The sequence below is a fragment of the Nyctereutes procyonoides genome, unplaced genomic scaffold (assembly GCF_905146905.1).
Source record: "Nyctereutes procyonoides isolate TBG_1078 unplaced genomic scaffold, NYPRO_anot_genome, whole genome shotgun sequence".
Taxonomy (NCBI): Eukaryota; Metazoa; Chordata; class Mammalia; order Carnivora; family Canidae; genus Nyctereutes; species Nyctereutes procyonoides.
Window position 1 is genome coordinate 12,019,143 of NW_026575126.1, and position 17,598 is coordinate 12,036,740.

The 17,598-nt window shown below is 33.3% G+C and overlaps 1 protein-coding gene across 13 annotated transcripts in view; it reads left to right on the forward strand.

Annotated features, from left to right (window-relative positions):
• The window catches only part of ADGRL2 (adhesion G protein-coupled receptor L2), a 277,269-nt gene that overhangs the window by 212,818 nt on the left and 46,853 nt on the right, over positions 1–17,598 (forward strand). For all 13 annotated transcript variants that reach the window (XM_055339475.1, XM_055339473.1, XM_055339482.1 and 10 more), the window contains 2 exons: positions 7,575–7,684; positions 13,821–14,621. In XM_055339475.1, coding sequence (XP_055195450.1) covers positions 7,575–7,684; positions 13,821–14,621 — 911 coding nt within the window. The remainder of the gene's footprint in view (positions 1–7,574; positions 7,685–13,820; positions 14,622–17,598) is intronic.

Genomic DNA, 17,598 nt, shown 5'->3' on the forward strand with positions numbered 1-17,598 from the left:
TAGACATATAATAAGTTTGTTTTTTGTTTTTAATAATTGAGACAAGGGAATGAATATCATTTCTATTTATTAATGAGAGAATGGATTCAGTTCCAGTAATTCCACTGTAGACATTGTGTCTATTTAGAAGAAATAATCTCCCATGTGGATGTGGTTTCAACTCTTCCAGGGTACTGTCCTCAATGTTCTGTTTACATATGGCACTGTGGAAAGGTGTGTCATTACATGATACCTGGTGCCTTGAGAGCATTTATCTTGTCTCCAAAAAGCAGTTTTAACTAAGGTAGAAAATTACGCAGGAAAGAAAACAGACATATTATTGCTCATATTTTATAATTGAATTTTTTAAATAACAGATGCCATAAAGAGACTGATACTGTTGAAACAATCTTCACTGAACCTACAGGCTCAATAAAGAATTGTACTAATTCTAGAGGGTGACTCCAAATTTCAGCAAACATTAATTTTTAGTTTCTGTCATGATATACTGAGCTTTTCTGTTGAATGCTGGAGTATTTGTTCAAGTCGGTAGATTTTGCATTTTTAATCTTCCTTAGAACTGTGGTGAATAATGGCCCCTGGCAGGAGATAATGAAATTTTCTTAATTTATATTTTCAAGCAGAAGCTTCAATTGAAAATGGCATCCTATGGCCTGGAGACATAGCTCTAGTGCAAGTTTCAGGGGAGATGCAATAATAATGCAGTGCCATCGAGACAGGGAATGATGGGACAGTGAAGAAGTAATTTAAGGAAGAAAAGAGAATGTACCAAAGCTTTATTGTAGCATATCTAATGATCTGCTGAAGATTCCCAATGGTTTTTGGAGCATGACTGGAGAAACTAATGTTATCTTGCCAAAACAGAAGCCCCTGCTTAATCAGCAGAACAAGACTATTGATTAAAACACCTCTCACAATAGATTACACATGGAATCTCATCTCCATACTTTGCACTTGGTAAAGTGTAATAATGAGCATAAGATAATCAAAGGAAGAGTAAAAGCAATTTGTTGGGCATTGTACAATTCAAGATTAGGGTTGGAAAGGAAACAAATTTACATGAATAGTTAGCCTATTTTTAAAGCTGTACGCAGGAAGTCACACGCACAGTAAGGGAACTACCCTGGAACAATAAAAAGTGTTTTGCCCCTTTAAGGTTTGCAAATCTGTGTCCATCTTATATAAGGGAGTTCTTATCGTTATTGATGTTTTTGGTAATTCATATTTGTTGAGGCATTGTGCAAAGAGTTTGCCTGCATTATCCGATCTAACCTTAAAGACAAACTTCTAAAGAAGGATGTAAGGTTTAATACATTGCTATGGGCGCAGAGTTAAGGAAGCAAACTGGAACTAAAATCTCAGCTTTTTCAGATCCTAAAGCCTCTGCTTTTAAACACTAATCTTCCCCAATGATTTTGCTTCTGAACAGAGTCAAATGATGTGCTATGTTGTTGATTTTTATACAGTCTGTTCTCAGATTATTAGTAATGTGTGCATTGAGCCTTCTTTCATTTAGTTTTAAAAGATTAAGAAAAAGCAACGTATTAATAGTTTGTTTGCATTATTAACATTTCATTTGTGATGAATCAATACTGTCCCCAAAATAAAAGATAATGTTTCTTCAAAGTACTGCTGATTTGTGCATGACAATTTCTAAGGTAATTTCCATATACGTATGTAAATTAATGATAACACACATTTATAAAATGCCTTTTCATCAATTACACATTTTTGTTGGCAACATTTAACCTAATTTCAAAAATGATTGTGGATGCCTTAAAAATTGGTATTGAAACCTGGCAATATAGATTACATCTGGAAGATAAAATATACAATTTTAATACTTTTAAGTTTTACCATATGCTAATTGCGATGGTTAAGAGATTCATTATTTTGTAAAGCATTTTTCTCTTACATATTATGCACAAACCTAGACAATATCACGGACTTTAAACATTATACTCTAAATTTTTCTGCCAAATATATTGACATTCCCTTATGCATAGGAAGTAAACTAATAGACATTAATCTCCAAAATTATGCAATTTTACTTTCTTCAGCTTTTGAGATGTACATTTGGCTTCATTACTAAATAGAAGTTTTTTCCATTTAGAGTAGAAAGACTTGCAGGAATGAGTTTTAAACTAATTTTTTAAATTCAGGTTTTTTTGCTCCATTTAAAGCAGCTTTATGACCTGTAAAGTAGGATTTAGGATTTTCTTCATTGTAGATGATGGGGCTTATGATTAAAATGCAAGTTTTATGAATATTAATGTCAGAAATAATACTTTTCTGCTGGTGTTTGAATTTGATAATGTTACCAAGCATTTATTATTGGATTTATTTTAGTTAACATGTGGAACTCTCAGGATGAGTGTTTGTACTCTGTGTATTTTAGATTAGTTAGGGAATTAGAAGAAAAAATATTTTAAAGTGATAATCAGAAAATTGCAACCTAAAATAATGTATAGAACTAATACATAGGTGATATTTTTGATAGTGGTTTTGACATAGTCATATGAAATAATTAGCCTTTTGTCTATACATGCCAACTTGGGAAATACATTTAAATATTTAAAAATGATTAAATGCTTGGAATTTGAGACTGGATGCTTATTAGATATTTCCACATTTATTTACCAGGTGGTGTTAAATCGTATATTATACCCTCTGTTGCTTGGACCTTATTTGCAAGAGCTGCCTTTATGCCCTTGAGTTCTAAAAATGATATATTTTCTTCCTGTAGATGAGCCACTTTATTAAAATTTATTTTAAGAAAGAAGTCAAAGGTTGAATATAGAAAAATTTGCAGTGATTACAGTGAATCTTTTTTGTTATTGTTTTTAATGACATCCTCCTAGAAGACATGGTGCATTTTATAGATTGTCAAAAATTACTATTTCCAGATTTATTTAGTGTTAGAAATTTTCATTAGCTAGCCAAAATTTAGGAAAAGATTATATTTTCCTTCTGTTGTTAAAAATGGCAAAAAAAATGGCATACATGCAATGTATACATGTGCTTAGAAACTGTACTTATTTATACCCTTCATGTTAGGAATTTATAAATAACTAGTCAGCTGAAAATTAGGGCAACTAAAACTCTTGATTCTTGTGATTAAAATTAGAATTAGAGAAGAAGACATGTTAACATTGTAAATTCTATAAACTTGGTGTATAAATTGTACCTATGGCTTAATGATTTTGTTTCATTTGTATTTTATTAAGAGTTATAGAGTATATGTGTTTCCATATATACTTATTCTTTACTAAAATATCTAAACATGTTTTCTTTTAACCTTGTGGTTCTCATACATCAGAATCATATGCAGATTGCTGGTTGGTTATTTGCCTCCACAATTCCTAAGTCTGTTGATTTGGGATGGGACCTGAGCATGCATTTCTAACAAGTTCCCAGCTGATGCTGGTGCTACTGGTTCTAAGGACCATATTTTGAGAATCAGTGCCTTAACTATTCTGATTCATCTGTGTGTCTTTACAAATATAAAATAAAGTAAGATCAGTTTTTTAAAGTTTGAAGTGTTTAGAATATATTTAGTATTCATTGTTTTGTGACAGTAATTGTGTTCCCTTCGAGTCGCTATTAAAAACCGATCTAAAGATGTCACAGTTGGTTAAGTGTCTGGTTTCTTCTCAGATCATGATCTCAGGGTCCTGGGATCAAGCCTTGCTCTGGGCTTCCTGCTCAACAGGGAATCTGCTTCTCTCTTCTGCTTCCTCTCCTCTGCCCCTCCCTTCTGCTCATGCTTTCTCCCCCTTAAATAAATGAATGTTCTCTCTCTCTTAAATGAATGAGTGAGTGAGTGAGCGAATGAATGAATGAATGAATAAATAAACTCTTTTAAAAAATAAAAATCTATTTTAGGGGCACCTTGGTGTCTAGCGGGCTAAGCATCTGTCTTGATTTTGGCTGTGGTCATGATACGTATCCGCGTCTGCAGTGGGTCCTGGAGATTCCTTTACTCTGCCCTTTCCCCCACTCCCTCTCTAAATTAATTAATTAATTAATTAGATAAAACCCACCTATTTTTCAAAAATCCTATTCTTCTGCTTTGTCTCATTCGTACTTAATTTTTATGCTTAACATTTAAGAAAATTGTAGATTTTTAACAGTGAATCCACATAATATTACCAAAACATACAGTTGTTAATAGCAGCTATACCTTTACTGATAAATCTTTGTCTCTGGGGCAAGTGGGGGAAAATCATTCCAGGAACTATGTCCAGGACTGAGAATATGAACAACTAAATTCCTTTCTTTTCTTGGCTTAGTGGTACCTTTTCATTCTCATTAGAATGAAAACTTGAAGCAGAGCAGTTGGTGAGAATTTACTTTGCTTCTGTAGCTAATTGCTTTCTCTTTCCCTATCTTCAATAGCAGTTTACAGTTTTACTAACAGTATCCTGATTAAGGTATTTTCAGATTTTTGTCAGTCATAACAGCTCACATTTGGTATTTTTTTCCCCTAGTGTTCCCACACTTAACTGAATTTGAAAACATAAGGCTCCCACTTCATTCATAAATGAATGTACATAATTGTATTTTATTTTCATCATTTGGTCCTCCTAAAGCTTAGATATTCTTTCCCATGAAGCAAGGTAACAGTGTGAAAATCTGATAGTCTTATACTTCTTACAATTGCATTCCTCTTCTTGCTGACCCTTTCCTGTTTTAGCCCCCAAATTCGTTTTTCTCAAGATTAGTTTCTAGTATTTCCAGTTCATAAAAATGAACATTTTCAACATCTTGAGAAGCTATGAATTCTAGAAATCTATATAATTTTATTTTAAGAAATTCTGTTAAGTCTCCTTGCCTCCATTTTACTTAAGAACATAGCCCTATAACACTTTTTTCTATCTTAAAGTATTTTGTGCAATGTGATTATTAAAAGAAATAAAATTATATGGTTGATATAAATTATGGTAATTGCTTTTAACATTAATTTGAACTTGTAGTCAGATGACTAGTGCATAAAAATTTACATTCAGAAAATGTAAATATGAGCAATTACTTTTCATTTTATGGTGTTTGTCTCTTTTTAAACAAAATGTAATGGAAGAAGAAATATTTATCCCTTGTATACTTCTTGCAAATATTCTGTAACATTGAAAAGCATAAAACAAAAGATATTTTTGATCCCATATAACAGTCATATTTATTTATCTTACCGTCTGGAGAAGATGGATAATTGTCAATATATTTTTTCTTTATTTTTAAAAAGGTTTATTGATTGATTTTAGAGAGAGAGAGAATGCATGCATGGGTTGGGGGGAGGGCAGAGGTAGAGAGAGAGAGAGAGATTCTTAAGCAGATTCTGCACTGAATGAGGAGCCCGATGTGGGGCACCATTTCATGACCCTGAAATCTCAACCTGAGCCAAAACCAAGAGTCAGAGGCTTAACTGACTATGTCACCCAGGTGCCTCAGTATATTCTTTATTTTTTTTAAATGATAGAAATTCCCAAATCCTTTGAGCTACATCCTCCTTAACTTTGGTCCAGAATCCTTCACAGTCTTGGTCCATTTCAACCTTGAGCACCACCCCCTTACTCTTGTCATATTTTCCCAAAAACATGACAGGGTTTTGTCAAGTGGCTATAAACTATACACCAAGGGAGTATATATGTCTGACTAAAAGGAGTTTAGATTTGTTTGTTTCTGAAGGTGTGGGTGTGAGATAATGGGAAGATCCTTGCGGGTATAAATGAACATAAGGAAGGAAATAAAAGCACTTTATTTTTTGATAAGGACCAGGCAGTGGTTGAGGATTTCTGGGAGATCAAGAAACTCTAACAAAATGGCAAACTCTCTTATTGTTGTAAAATTTAAGAAAGAAGAAAATGAAACAGTTTAAATACTTGATACTGATCTATTGACAAACTTTAAATTCATCCACTATTTAAAATTTTAAGATATAGAATTGGTTCTGTCACTCACATTAAAATAATTCATATACACTAGGTGGGGAACCACTGGCAGATTTCTTCAAATGATTGAACTAGCTCATGAAAAATACAGATAAATGAGAGTAAAGTATGATTTTGCATAAGAATGTGACACTGCACCATATTCATTGTTCATACTTTTGAAAATTATTTTATATGGTATTTTTTAATATATGGCATATATAGTATTCTAGATAAATTGTGATAAAAGTTATTAGCTTAATATCTGTACAAGCAATATTATAGTTGATGTAACATTTAAGACTTTTGTTTAAGGTTTATTACATATACCTTGGCCTATAAAGTTACCTGTTTGATCCTGTAGAAGTTTTCAGGTCTTGCTGCTCTTTAAAAATGAATCCACCTGGTTTGAGTTGAAATGGCTCCAACGTGCATGACTTAACATACCTACGCTCTCTAATGCAGGTCTCCTTCCTCTGTCCTTTATTTACTCGTCGTGCTAAAAAAGAAAAGAATGAGCTGGTTTTTCATTCTTTATCTGCCATTTTATAGTCCAGTTATTTTATGTACTATAGAATACCTGCTATTCAAATTGTTAAATAAATTTTATTATAATGCCCTTGTTCTGCTTGCTTTGCCTTCTTAATTTATATACTATCAGAAAATGTAATAAAACCCTGCAAACATTACGTTCTGTGGAATGTAATCAAGGCAAATTATAAAGGGAAGTGGTTCTTGCCTTTATAAAGCTTATGAAAAGATCATTTTGAAAAATTCATAGAGCTGAAATAAATATCAATTGCCTGAAATTCTACCTTAACCCTAATAATCTTGATGAATAAGTGACAACAGAAAAATGAGAAAATACTTGCAATAGTAATAAATAAGGACATTCTAAGCATCATGTTAGTGTCTTTTTAACATTTTATTTCAGAGAGTATTAATTTAGAAGAATCTAGATTTTTGTCATGAATCTAGATTTATGTCATATTTGGTATAAACACATTGTGATCGATGAACATAACAAGAGTAACAACAGTCTGAGACACGGTATGGGCCAGGCACTGTGCTAACTGCTTTAAATGTGTTCTATCATTTATCAAGCCAGAGCATGGAAGGTGTGATCTATTAGCTTCGAATCTGGTACGGAAGACTGTAGAAAGTCCCCGTCATACAAAACTTAACTCAAAACTGGATTTAACGAATAAACTTAAAAAACCTGGCTCCCTCCTTGTTATAATATGTTCTCAGAACTTCTAAGCCATTCAGTTTATGATTGTTTTTGCTCATGGTATCATTTTTAATTGTTATTTTTAATTCTTAACGTGGCAGGTATACTTTTATAGTACATGTTGAATATGCTAAAAATTACAATTAAATGTATAGTAGAATAATAGAGAATTGTTATTTTCTTTTTACTTTGAATTAAAAAGTAGTGTGGCCCATGATACAGAAGCATTACAACATAAAATAGGATTTTTATAGCTCATTATTTGCCCAATAATGTGGAGCAACCTATTATGTTGAAATTTTTGTTTTACAATACTAGTTGCTTAAAGAAAATATGAATCAGTTCTGTATTAAATTTCTTTATTGAAAACAAATAAACGGTTATGTTATACCAGTTTGATTTGTTTTGTTTTCTAGGTGCAACAATCGAACACAGTGTATAGTAGTTACTGGGTCAGATGTATTTCCTGATCCATGCCCTGGAACATACAAATATCTTGAAGTCCAATATGAATGTGTCCCTTACAGTAAGTATGAAGTTTGTGATTTTCACTCTCTCCAGCATTCCTCGTTGATGCTGAAAGACTACACATGTGAAAGAAGCATATGTTTATGGCCTACAAAACCATTATGCATGCAGAGCACTAACAGACTCGGGCCTCCAATTAGCTTCATGAAGTGTGGAAGGAAGCCATAGTGTGATGCTGGCCAAGTGTCTGTCTGTGTTCTTAAGTGTTTGGCTTTTAAGACTAGTGTTATTCCAGAAAACAAACTTGAATTAGCTATTCAGTAGGGCAGATAGAAATCTGTACTTTTGCCCAATACCAGTTGCTGACAAATTGGTTTGGCTCACAGTTTTCTAAAGAAGGAATTGACTTCGGTTTTAATCGTGAGCTACTTGAATGGCTACCTGCTGTTGTGGTAACTTTAGTGCCTGGTAAAAGCTACCATTGTAGTAACTGAGGCAAGTGCTTTCCTTTTTTTTATTTCCTTGTCCTTACAGGAGCATTTCTTTACCAGATTCAGTGTTGAAATCTTACAGTAAATAAAATAGATGTAACAAAGTCTTGCATGTACTTCTGTTTTTAACTTGACAACATCCATTAGACCCCGTAGAGGGATATTTAAAATTCAGATGGAGTTTTCATCAGTAGTCTTTAGCTAATGCTCTGATTCTGCGTATTTTCCCTCCTAATCTCAGAACTCGTACTGCTAAATTGTATTCGGCACTTTCAGTAGAAAAAAAGCATTTTAGACAACCAAAAATGTCAGTATATTAGGTCATTTTTGTAAGCTAGTTTGTTTAATAGTGTTCTTGTCTTCTTTACTTTTTAAGTTGGAAAAAAAGATGTGTCCTGTAAACTTGATTCATGAGCATCTGAATTGAAAGTTCTTCAGCAGCGATTTTAATGATTTAAGAAAGTTTTGTACACTTCCCTCCTCAAAAAAAAAAAAATGATTTAAACTAAATAATGAAATTGCCTTTTCCAGAACCCTGAAAGCTAGACTAGTTCTGATAGATTTATATGTCCCAACCATCAATATTTCTAAAAACCCAAGGGGCTGAATTCAGATAGATATAATATGTCCAATATGGTAGTAATACATTCTTATACATCCTGTGAAGGTGCGGTCTCTCTCTTCTCTGCCCACAGTTTTGATAAATTGGCTTTTTGTGGGTATCAGTTAAAGGCCAAACACAGATTATCTTTTCTTTTCATCCCTGCTCTGTGTTCCTGTGTTACTGTGAAATGGATGCTTTTTGTTTTCAGTATTTTCTATACCATTTGTAGGATTGGAAGCCTACTGAGTGCACTGATCTTTATATTATTTCTCTTGTGTGTAGTGTTGGTGGCTTACATAATCATTCTCCTGTGCCACTAGAGGAACGTTGCATTCTTTTGAGCTAACCAAAATTTTGTTCCGTAAAGTCGCTTTCATTTGAATTTATCATGGTTTCTGTCCTCAAATTAGAAAAGGAATACAGCATCCATTCCCAAACAATGGAATCAGTCAGAGCTGCCAAGAATTGTCTTTCTGGAGCCAGTTCCTGTAACCTAGTCTATAGACCAAGAACAGTATTAAGCAAATATTATTTTCAGACACTTGAGTTATTTCTTGCTCTGTCTTAGAAAGGAAAATGTGGATATCTTCTGGAACATCTAACTTTCAAAATTTTACTTTTTCAGTTCTCCAGAAGTATTGTATATTGTGCACTAAACTTGCAAATAGCTATACTCAGAGAAGTATTTGTTCTTTTTAGTTTTTGTCCTTAAAAAAAAAAAAACACTAGTAATTAATTTGCTGTTACCTTTCTAGATGTTTGCACGAGGCAGAAATAAGTCTGGCTTTTTTTTTTTTCAAATTACTCCATGCTAAAGTGTAGAATTATGATTCCTATATACTGTACAGTAGTGACACACTATATTGCATGATTTTCACTAATATTAAAATTTAATGCAAAAGGATCTTTTTAAATTGTTTGATATTAGGTAGGATTGTATATTTCCTTATCTCTTTTCCTCATTTTCCACTCCTTTTGTTTCTTTATGTTTCTATTATACCCATCCCTTATACTTTGATTTTAAGCCTGTAACTTTCCCATTCTCCTTGTTTTAATAGTGTTTTTGTACTTTGAATCATTTGCATACCCCTTTTAAACTTTACGTAGTTGACAAAAATTGCATTTATTATGTCTTTTACTGCCTGGCTTTATGCCAGATTCTATCCAAAGCAGATTGCCTAGGAGTTTACAGATCTGAAACTATTTAAATTTCCTCAAGAAATTTCCCATGATTTTTGAAAATTTTATATTAAAGTCACTAAACAGAATTTATTAGAAATGTCATTGTTTGCTTTACTTTTTATGTTTACAGACAGGCACGTGTAATATTACATGTGATATTTATACCTACTCAGATAATGCCTGTGTCAAAAATGCATGTATCCTGGGATTATCCTTTATCATTAACAGAAGTGTTAGTAATTAATTGAATGTATGTGTGTTTAAAAGAGACCGTAAAGATCTTCTAGGATAAAGGAAAATAATTATTAGAATTTTGTACCCTACAGACAAGATTTGGTTTTGACATTTGTGCCCTCTTTTTCAAATTATCATGAAATTATCCAAATTATACCAGAATTTTAGCTATAAGTTTTATTTGATGAGAAAAATAACTATTACTTTTGATTAAGTATTTTTAATGAATAAATGTAAGATTATTCAAAATAGTGTGTCACTTCAGATACAGAGTATGTAGGCTTAAGTGTCTTTGGGTCAGTTTCATGTCTTGCATATATCCATGTGGTCCTCCACTGATGTTAGTGGGTCGTGTATTTATGTTTGGTCTATAGAATAGTAAATGTATTATTATGAATTAATTTACACAGTCTTTTAAAACAAGTTGCAATATACATTTGGCATGTGATGAAGAATGCTAATTTCATTAATTTTATTGTATTTTTATATTCTTCGGGGTTGATGGAGTTTTGGCTGGTTTGAAAGATCTCTGTCCTTTGGGTTTTCATAACAAATCATAATGTAAGGACTTTTGTTTTCAATATCCATATCTTATGTGATTCATCAGTCATCAAAGGTTTTGTTTAATTATTTTTTATTTTTACATTTGGGTGTTACTTCTGTTTTCATCAGAACTATAAGTTATATATAATTTCTATTATTAGTATAAGTAGTTAAATCACAAAGGCTTCTCTATTTAATATTTTGCTAAGCAAATTCACTGTCATTTTAGTGTATTTATAAAGCTTGGCCATTTTCAATCAATAGAAAACAGATATTTTACGCATTCTTTATTGAACTTCATTTTAAGTTCTATTTTAAATATGTAACATATTTTAAAATGTATTATTCCCATCCTTCACATTTAATTGATTTACTCAGCTCAGTGAAATCATCCTTTCCTGAAAATAAGAATACAGCTGAATATAAATATAGTCTGAGAAGTCACAACACTAATAATTTCTCTTATCCTCATTTTCCCACCACGCCCTTCCGTTATTGATTCTAAGCAGGTATAATATTGTTCTCCATTGAGGAAGTAGTTTCAGGACTACTGGTTTATAAAAAAGAACTGTTTCATATCAGTAACACTGAACTTCTTAGTTTTACTGGATATAGTCAGAATTACACATTATAGGGAGAAAGTATGTTTCCTGAAAGTGCTTAAATAGATCAAGTTGGATGGGGAGGTGGTGGCTTAATGCAGAAGGTTATATGCTACTCCTAGGGCAAAAATATTTGTACGATATTTCTCCCTGAGGTATTTTGGGAGGTCATTATTTAATCTTGATGAATTATTGTAATTTTTAAAAATTAATCAAGCTAAGACATCTTAATGAAATGTGCAACTACAGTATCTTTGAGTAATCAGTTTGGAGATAGAGGATTAGCACACCCTAATGCATTTTAATAAGGAAAGAGGGAGAATCACAGACATTAATCTGGTCACTTTATGAAATTCAGGCAACATACTTCAAAGCCTACATATAATCTAAAATAGTGTTTTATGGTTTGTAATTATTAGAATTCTATTTACCAGCAAGAATCTTATATAGCACCCTTCCTAACTATATAATCCGTTTCTTTAGACTTCTTGGAGGGAGGATTTTTTTTTTCTCATATATCTGTACTAATCAGGTTTGTTTTATGAAAGCATTTACCTTTTATGGGGTCTGTGGGGTCAAGGTATTTGCTTTGAATGCTTGGTATGATTGTCATTGCATGCCAGCTTGCTTTCTGTGTAAATTGATGATAGTTGACGATGTCATAATAAGCTAACCATAATTCTTTCTTCCTTTTTCTCCTTGCCTACTGTGCTTGCTTTTTCCTTGTATGTATTTTGCTTACTTTTTTTTTTAAATAGACTTAATAGTACAAGTTTAAGATACGTAATAGAGGGAATTTAATAATAATTTTATAATGTATATATAAACATAAATAAGTAAATTTACTAATTCTTAATGGGGAAGAAAGGCACTATGTTACCCCATCATTCAAAATCCCTATTGGGGTAGCAGAGGAGATTTATATATTTTCCTGCAAAGGAGGCATTTTTTTCTTATGATTAAGATGGATTTTTCTGGAAATAGAAAATAATTTTTAAAAATCGAAAAGTACTAAGATGTAAGAAGAAATATTACATAAATATCTTTGGGAAAATGTTACAATATAACTATATTAATATTCATTAAATTTGACCTAAGCTCCAAAATTGAGTTGTCATTTTTATTTTTCCTGTTGTTATACTTACCTGATTTTAGTCAATTTAATATTGAGTTCATATAATAAGGTAGATGGGGTTGATACACTTATGCATGCATTTGTGTCTGTAGCATACATATATAAAGTAAAACTTGATAAAAATGCTGAGTGACTTTGGAAAGGCAAGAGTATATATACCATGCATTAGTGAAGAGTTTCATTATTTATTCAGGTACGCTAAGTGAAGCAACATGCCAACATATTTGTATTGCCTCCTTAATCTACTAAAATGATTGATCCATGTTCTTTTATGTAACTTTAGAATCTTTCTCCTGCTAGGTTTTCCTGTTGTGTGTTTCTCTTTATCCAAAGTAGTACAGCTCTTATTCTTCCTATATTTAGCATCTATTACGAATTCAGTCTTAGACTAATAGTCAATTTATTTTAATCTTTTTTCTTTTTTCCTTGCACTTTTTCTGTTTTTCTTCCGATGCTTAAAATAGAAGTGGAGCAAAAAGGTAAATAACGTATACAGTCTGAACCCCAGCTCCCTGTTATGTGCCTTATGGATGTTACCTCCTCCCTTCCCTCCCCCCACAACACTCCTGACATTAAAATAATCAGCAGGATCTCATAAATGCACCTCATAAAGAAGTCAACTGTTTACAATGAAATTATATGACTGCTAAATCTGGTGATGGGGTAAAAATTCTGAAGTCGGCGAGGGGGAGCTGCTCCTTTCTGTGTTTCTTTTTCACCCTTTCTCTCTTTTTCTGACACCTTTGGATATTTTATTATTAAAGTGTCATCTTGCCTGGCTTCCAGAACCCTCTCCATAGCATGCCATGGTTACAGGGTCTCCTGGTCGTTTCATCACTGCTTTCCTTGTATTTACTTTTCTCTGTTCCTAGTTACATTTTCTGAGTATTTATGTTTCTTCAATCGAAGCACCTTTGTTTTCAGTCTAACTTCTATAGAAGTTCTAAATAAGCCTTCACATTGGGTTTTCGTTTTATTTCCTTTATTTTGGTGTTTTGCTTTTGAGAGTTTATAAGTGGGCCGGGGGGGGGGGGGAGGTACAGAGTTGAGACTAAAATAAAGTCCTTTGTACACTGTTATGCACAAAGCTCAAAGTTTTAAAGTATAAATTACCAAAGCCTAAGATTAAAAACACATAGCAAAGATACACATTGTCACCTCAGTTATAAATGACCTTAAACTTAGGTTTGTATTTTTTAAAATAAACCCCAGCCACTTTCTATGCTGGTACATTGAGTATTGTAACTAGCGGAAAGAAGGGTAATACTTGCATTAAATTTTGGTAAAATCGAATGTTAATAAATCACATTTTTTTCTCTTTGGATTTAAATCATTAAAACTTGTATTTGCCTGTTTAATTTTTTAACTTGGCTTAATTGTTGTCTTTTCTCTGTGACTGTTAGTTTTTGTGTGCCCTGGGACCTTGAAAGCAATTGTGGATTCACCATGTATATATGAAGCTGAACAAAAGGCAGGTGCTTGGTGCAAGGACCCTCTTCAGGCTGCAGATAAAATTTATTTCATGCCCTGGACCCCCTACCGTACTGATACTTTAATAGAATATGCTTCTTTAGAAGATTTCCAAAATAGTCGCCAAACAACAACATACAAACTTCCAAATCGAGTAGATGGTACTGGATTTGTGGTGTATGATGGTGCTGTCTTCTTTAACAAAGAGAGAACAAGAAACATTGTGAAATTTGACTTGAGGACTAGAATTAAGAGTGGAGAGGCCATAATTAACTATGCCAACTATCATGATACCTCACCTTATAGATGGGGAGGGAAAACTGATATCGACCTAGCAGTTGATGAAAACGGCTTATGGGTCATTTACGCCACTGAACAGAACAATGGAATGATCGTTATTAGCCAACTAAATCCATATACTCTTCGATTTGAAGCAACATGGGAGACTGTGTATGACAAACGTGCTGCCTCAAATGCTTTTATGATCTGCGGAGTCCTCTATGTGGTCAGGTCAGTTTATCAAGACAATGAGAGTGAAACAGGCAAGAATGCAATTGATTACATTTACAATACCCGATTAAACCGAGGAGAGTATGTAGACGTTCCCTTCCCCAACCAATACCAGTATATTGCTGCGGTGGATTACAATCCTAGAGATAACCAACTCTACGTGTGGAACAATAACTTCATTTTACGATATTCTCTGGAGTTTGGTCCACCTGATCCTGCCCAAGGTAAGAATGTTTGCTTACTAATGCTTATGTCTTTATGAATAACTTACTTTTAAAAGACTTGGAGGTTTTTCCCTGTCAGTGTTCTTTCCCCTTTTCAGAGTTGAAGCTCCAAGGATAATGTTACGGTACTTATGCTGTCACATAGTGTGTACATTTTAGCCTTACTTTGGCCTATTTGCCTTCTCTGAATTTTTTCATTTAAATGTTGACTTCAAATAATCGTAGCATCATTGGTCAGTTTAGTTCCTCATTGCTAAAAATGTAATACTAGCTACAACTTGTTAGCTTTTCTTTTTCCCCCTTACCTGATTTCTGAATTGATTACAATCTGTATGCAGACCTTTTAACTTCTTGGCGCCAGTGGTTAAGGGAAATGTGTGTTCGGAAGTCCCAGGAGAATCGCTAGGCTTTTGATGTACAATGTCAGGCATAAATGTTCTGAAGTTTTGGGATCTGCTCTCTGGGTAGGAGAGGGAGTCATCCAACATCTTCCTGGTAAAATTACACATTTTTATTTCCTGATAAATTAGTGATGGTTTTAAAGTAAGTATTTCTGTGACTTTAACTGTCACGCATAGACTAAGCATTAAATGATCCCAAGTGATGATTTATGAAGATGGATCAGCTAACATTTTTGATTTGTGTTCTCTTTAGGTATCTTTATGGAGGATCATTACTTTAGAAAGTAATGTAAAATCTTGGAAATATGTTTTAGGTGGTCAAGTGAATTCAGTTCTGTGGGAAACAATTTTTGAGGGTAAATTACATGAATATTTCATTACAACAAAATGACCTCATACTCATGATAAAAGTAACCTATTCATATATTGTTATAGAGCTTCTACTAATTATAAGTCTTTTCTATTTGAACAGTAATATTTGTGTTTTAAAGATCTGAATATTTCAGTTTACTGAGTTAATTGGAATTTCTGATTATTGAGTTACTTCAGAATTTTAGGAACCAGAAAGTTCTTTGGAGTGATTAAATCAGTGTCTTCAACAAGGTGAAAAAGAAGTTAGTATCTTTTTCTGTTAAAGCAATACATACGCTCTACAGTAGGTTCCCCACACGGAGGCTGATGGGAGACTTGATCCCAGGACCCCAGGATCACAACCTGAGCCAAAGGCAGATGCTCAACCACTGAGCCACCCGGTCCCCCTATGCTCTCTTTAGAGAGGGAGAAGGTGAAAGGAAAAACAGAGCTTATTTAGAGAAATGAAGCAACCGAACCATGTAGAGATCCCATAAGGCTAAAAATTCAAAGAAAAATAAAAAAGATGTATTTGAAAACCATGATTGGGGCTAAGAAATAATATACTAATATACTTGCCCTGTTAGGAAGGAAAAGGCTTGGGTTTATAAGTGAGGAAAAGTATGGGAACCTAATACACCATGAAACCATCCACAGTGAAAAACAAAAGGAATCATAATTTTACAGCACAATGTATACCTTAGTAACGTACGTGGTAGCAAATCTGGTATATAAGACTAAATTACAGCCAAACCAGTCAGTCATTGTTTTATGACGGCTGAAAACCTGAATTCTCTGATTGCTCTGTCCTATCAGTTTTGTGGGTCTCACTTCTGCAAAGCTGACAGTGGCTTATTGATTTGACCTAAATTGATGGGCCAGCATAGATTTGCAAGACCTCAACTACATGCATATAGATATCAGCACGTATCTTGGATGAGACAGGAATCTCTAAAACAGATAAAGATAATACAAGAGAGTTAAAAGACATTATAGCTCAAACAACAGCAAGAGAAATTTTAGGTTATATAAAACTTTTTATCACTAAGGGCTTAATAAGGGGCCAATTTGAATTTTTACTTTTCTGGGAATATTTAGGGATGGCTAACTATATTGGATAACAAAACACAGTTGCAAGAACACAACTACGAAATATGCATAAGTTTCCCATTTTCAAAGCTGATAAATGCTCTTTCCAAAAATATCTACATTATCAAAGACTTTTTCATCTGAAATGGATCAAATTATTTGCTTAGAATATAAACCACACATGGAAAATGACATTATTACTCATCTTGTATTCACAAAGTACTTTGTGACAAGTAGATGGGGCCATGATTCTTTGTTGAATTGAATCTGTACTCAATTTATTCTCACAATCCTTTAGTGTTGTCTGATATGAATTTGCATTTTCTAAAGTATTTTATTTCTCTTTTTCCTAATGGAGGGAGAGAGATTTATTGCCACCCAAAATAAATGTAACAGCTGTGAGAATAACACGGGTTACAAAAAAGATCAACACAAGGATCAATATTAAAATGTCAAATTTTGTCAATTCCTGAGGTTTGCCTTTGACAAACCTATAGGATAAAGGAGAAGGGTGGTACTAGCTTTTAGAGAAAACAAAACAAAACAAAACAGTTGAGTTATAGGAAACATCCCAAATTGCCTTATGAGAAAAAAGATATTGAGCATCTGCTTTTGGCTCAGGTCATGATCCCAGGGTCCTGGGATCGAGTTCCGCATCGGGCTCCCCATAGGGAGCCTGCTCCTCCCTCTGCCTGTGTCTCTCCCTCTCTCTGTATTTCTCATGAGTAAATAAAATAAATAAATAAATAAATAAATAAATAAATAAATAAATAAATAAATAAATAAATAAGATCTTTTAAAAAAATAAAGTGAGTTTAGGAGAAACCCTTTCAGTCCTCTTTTAACTCTTTCTGTTTCTTAATCTGAATTGCTTTATATTTACTTTGCAAATTTGATGTCCTAAATATTATTTTTTTAAAATATTTATTTATTTGAGAGAGGGACAGAGTGCACAAGCAGGGGGCAGGGGCAGAAGGAGAGGGAGAAGCAGAACCCCCACCCCCTGAGCAGAGAGATGATCTGGGGCCCAATCGCAGGACCCTGAGGTCATAACCTTAGCCGAAGGCAGCCGTTTAACAGACTGAGCCACCCAGGTGCCCCCCCAAATATTATTGAAAAAATATTGTGTCTTGAGT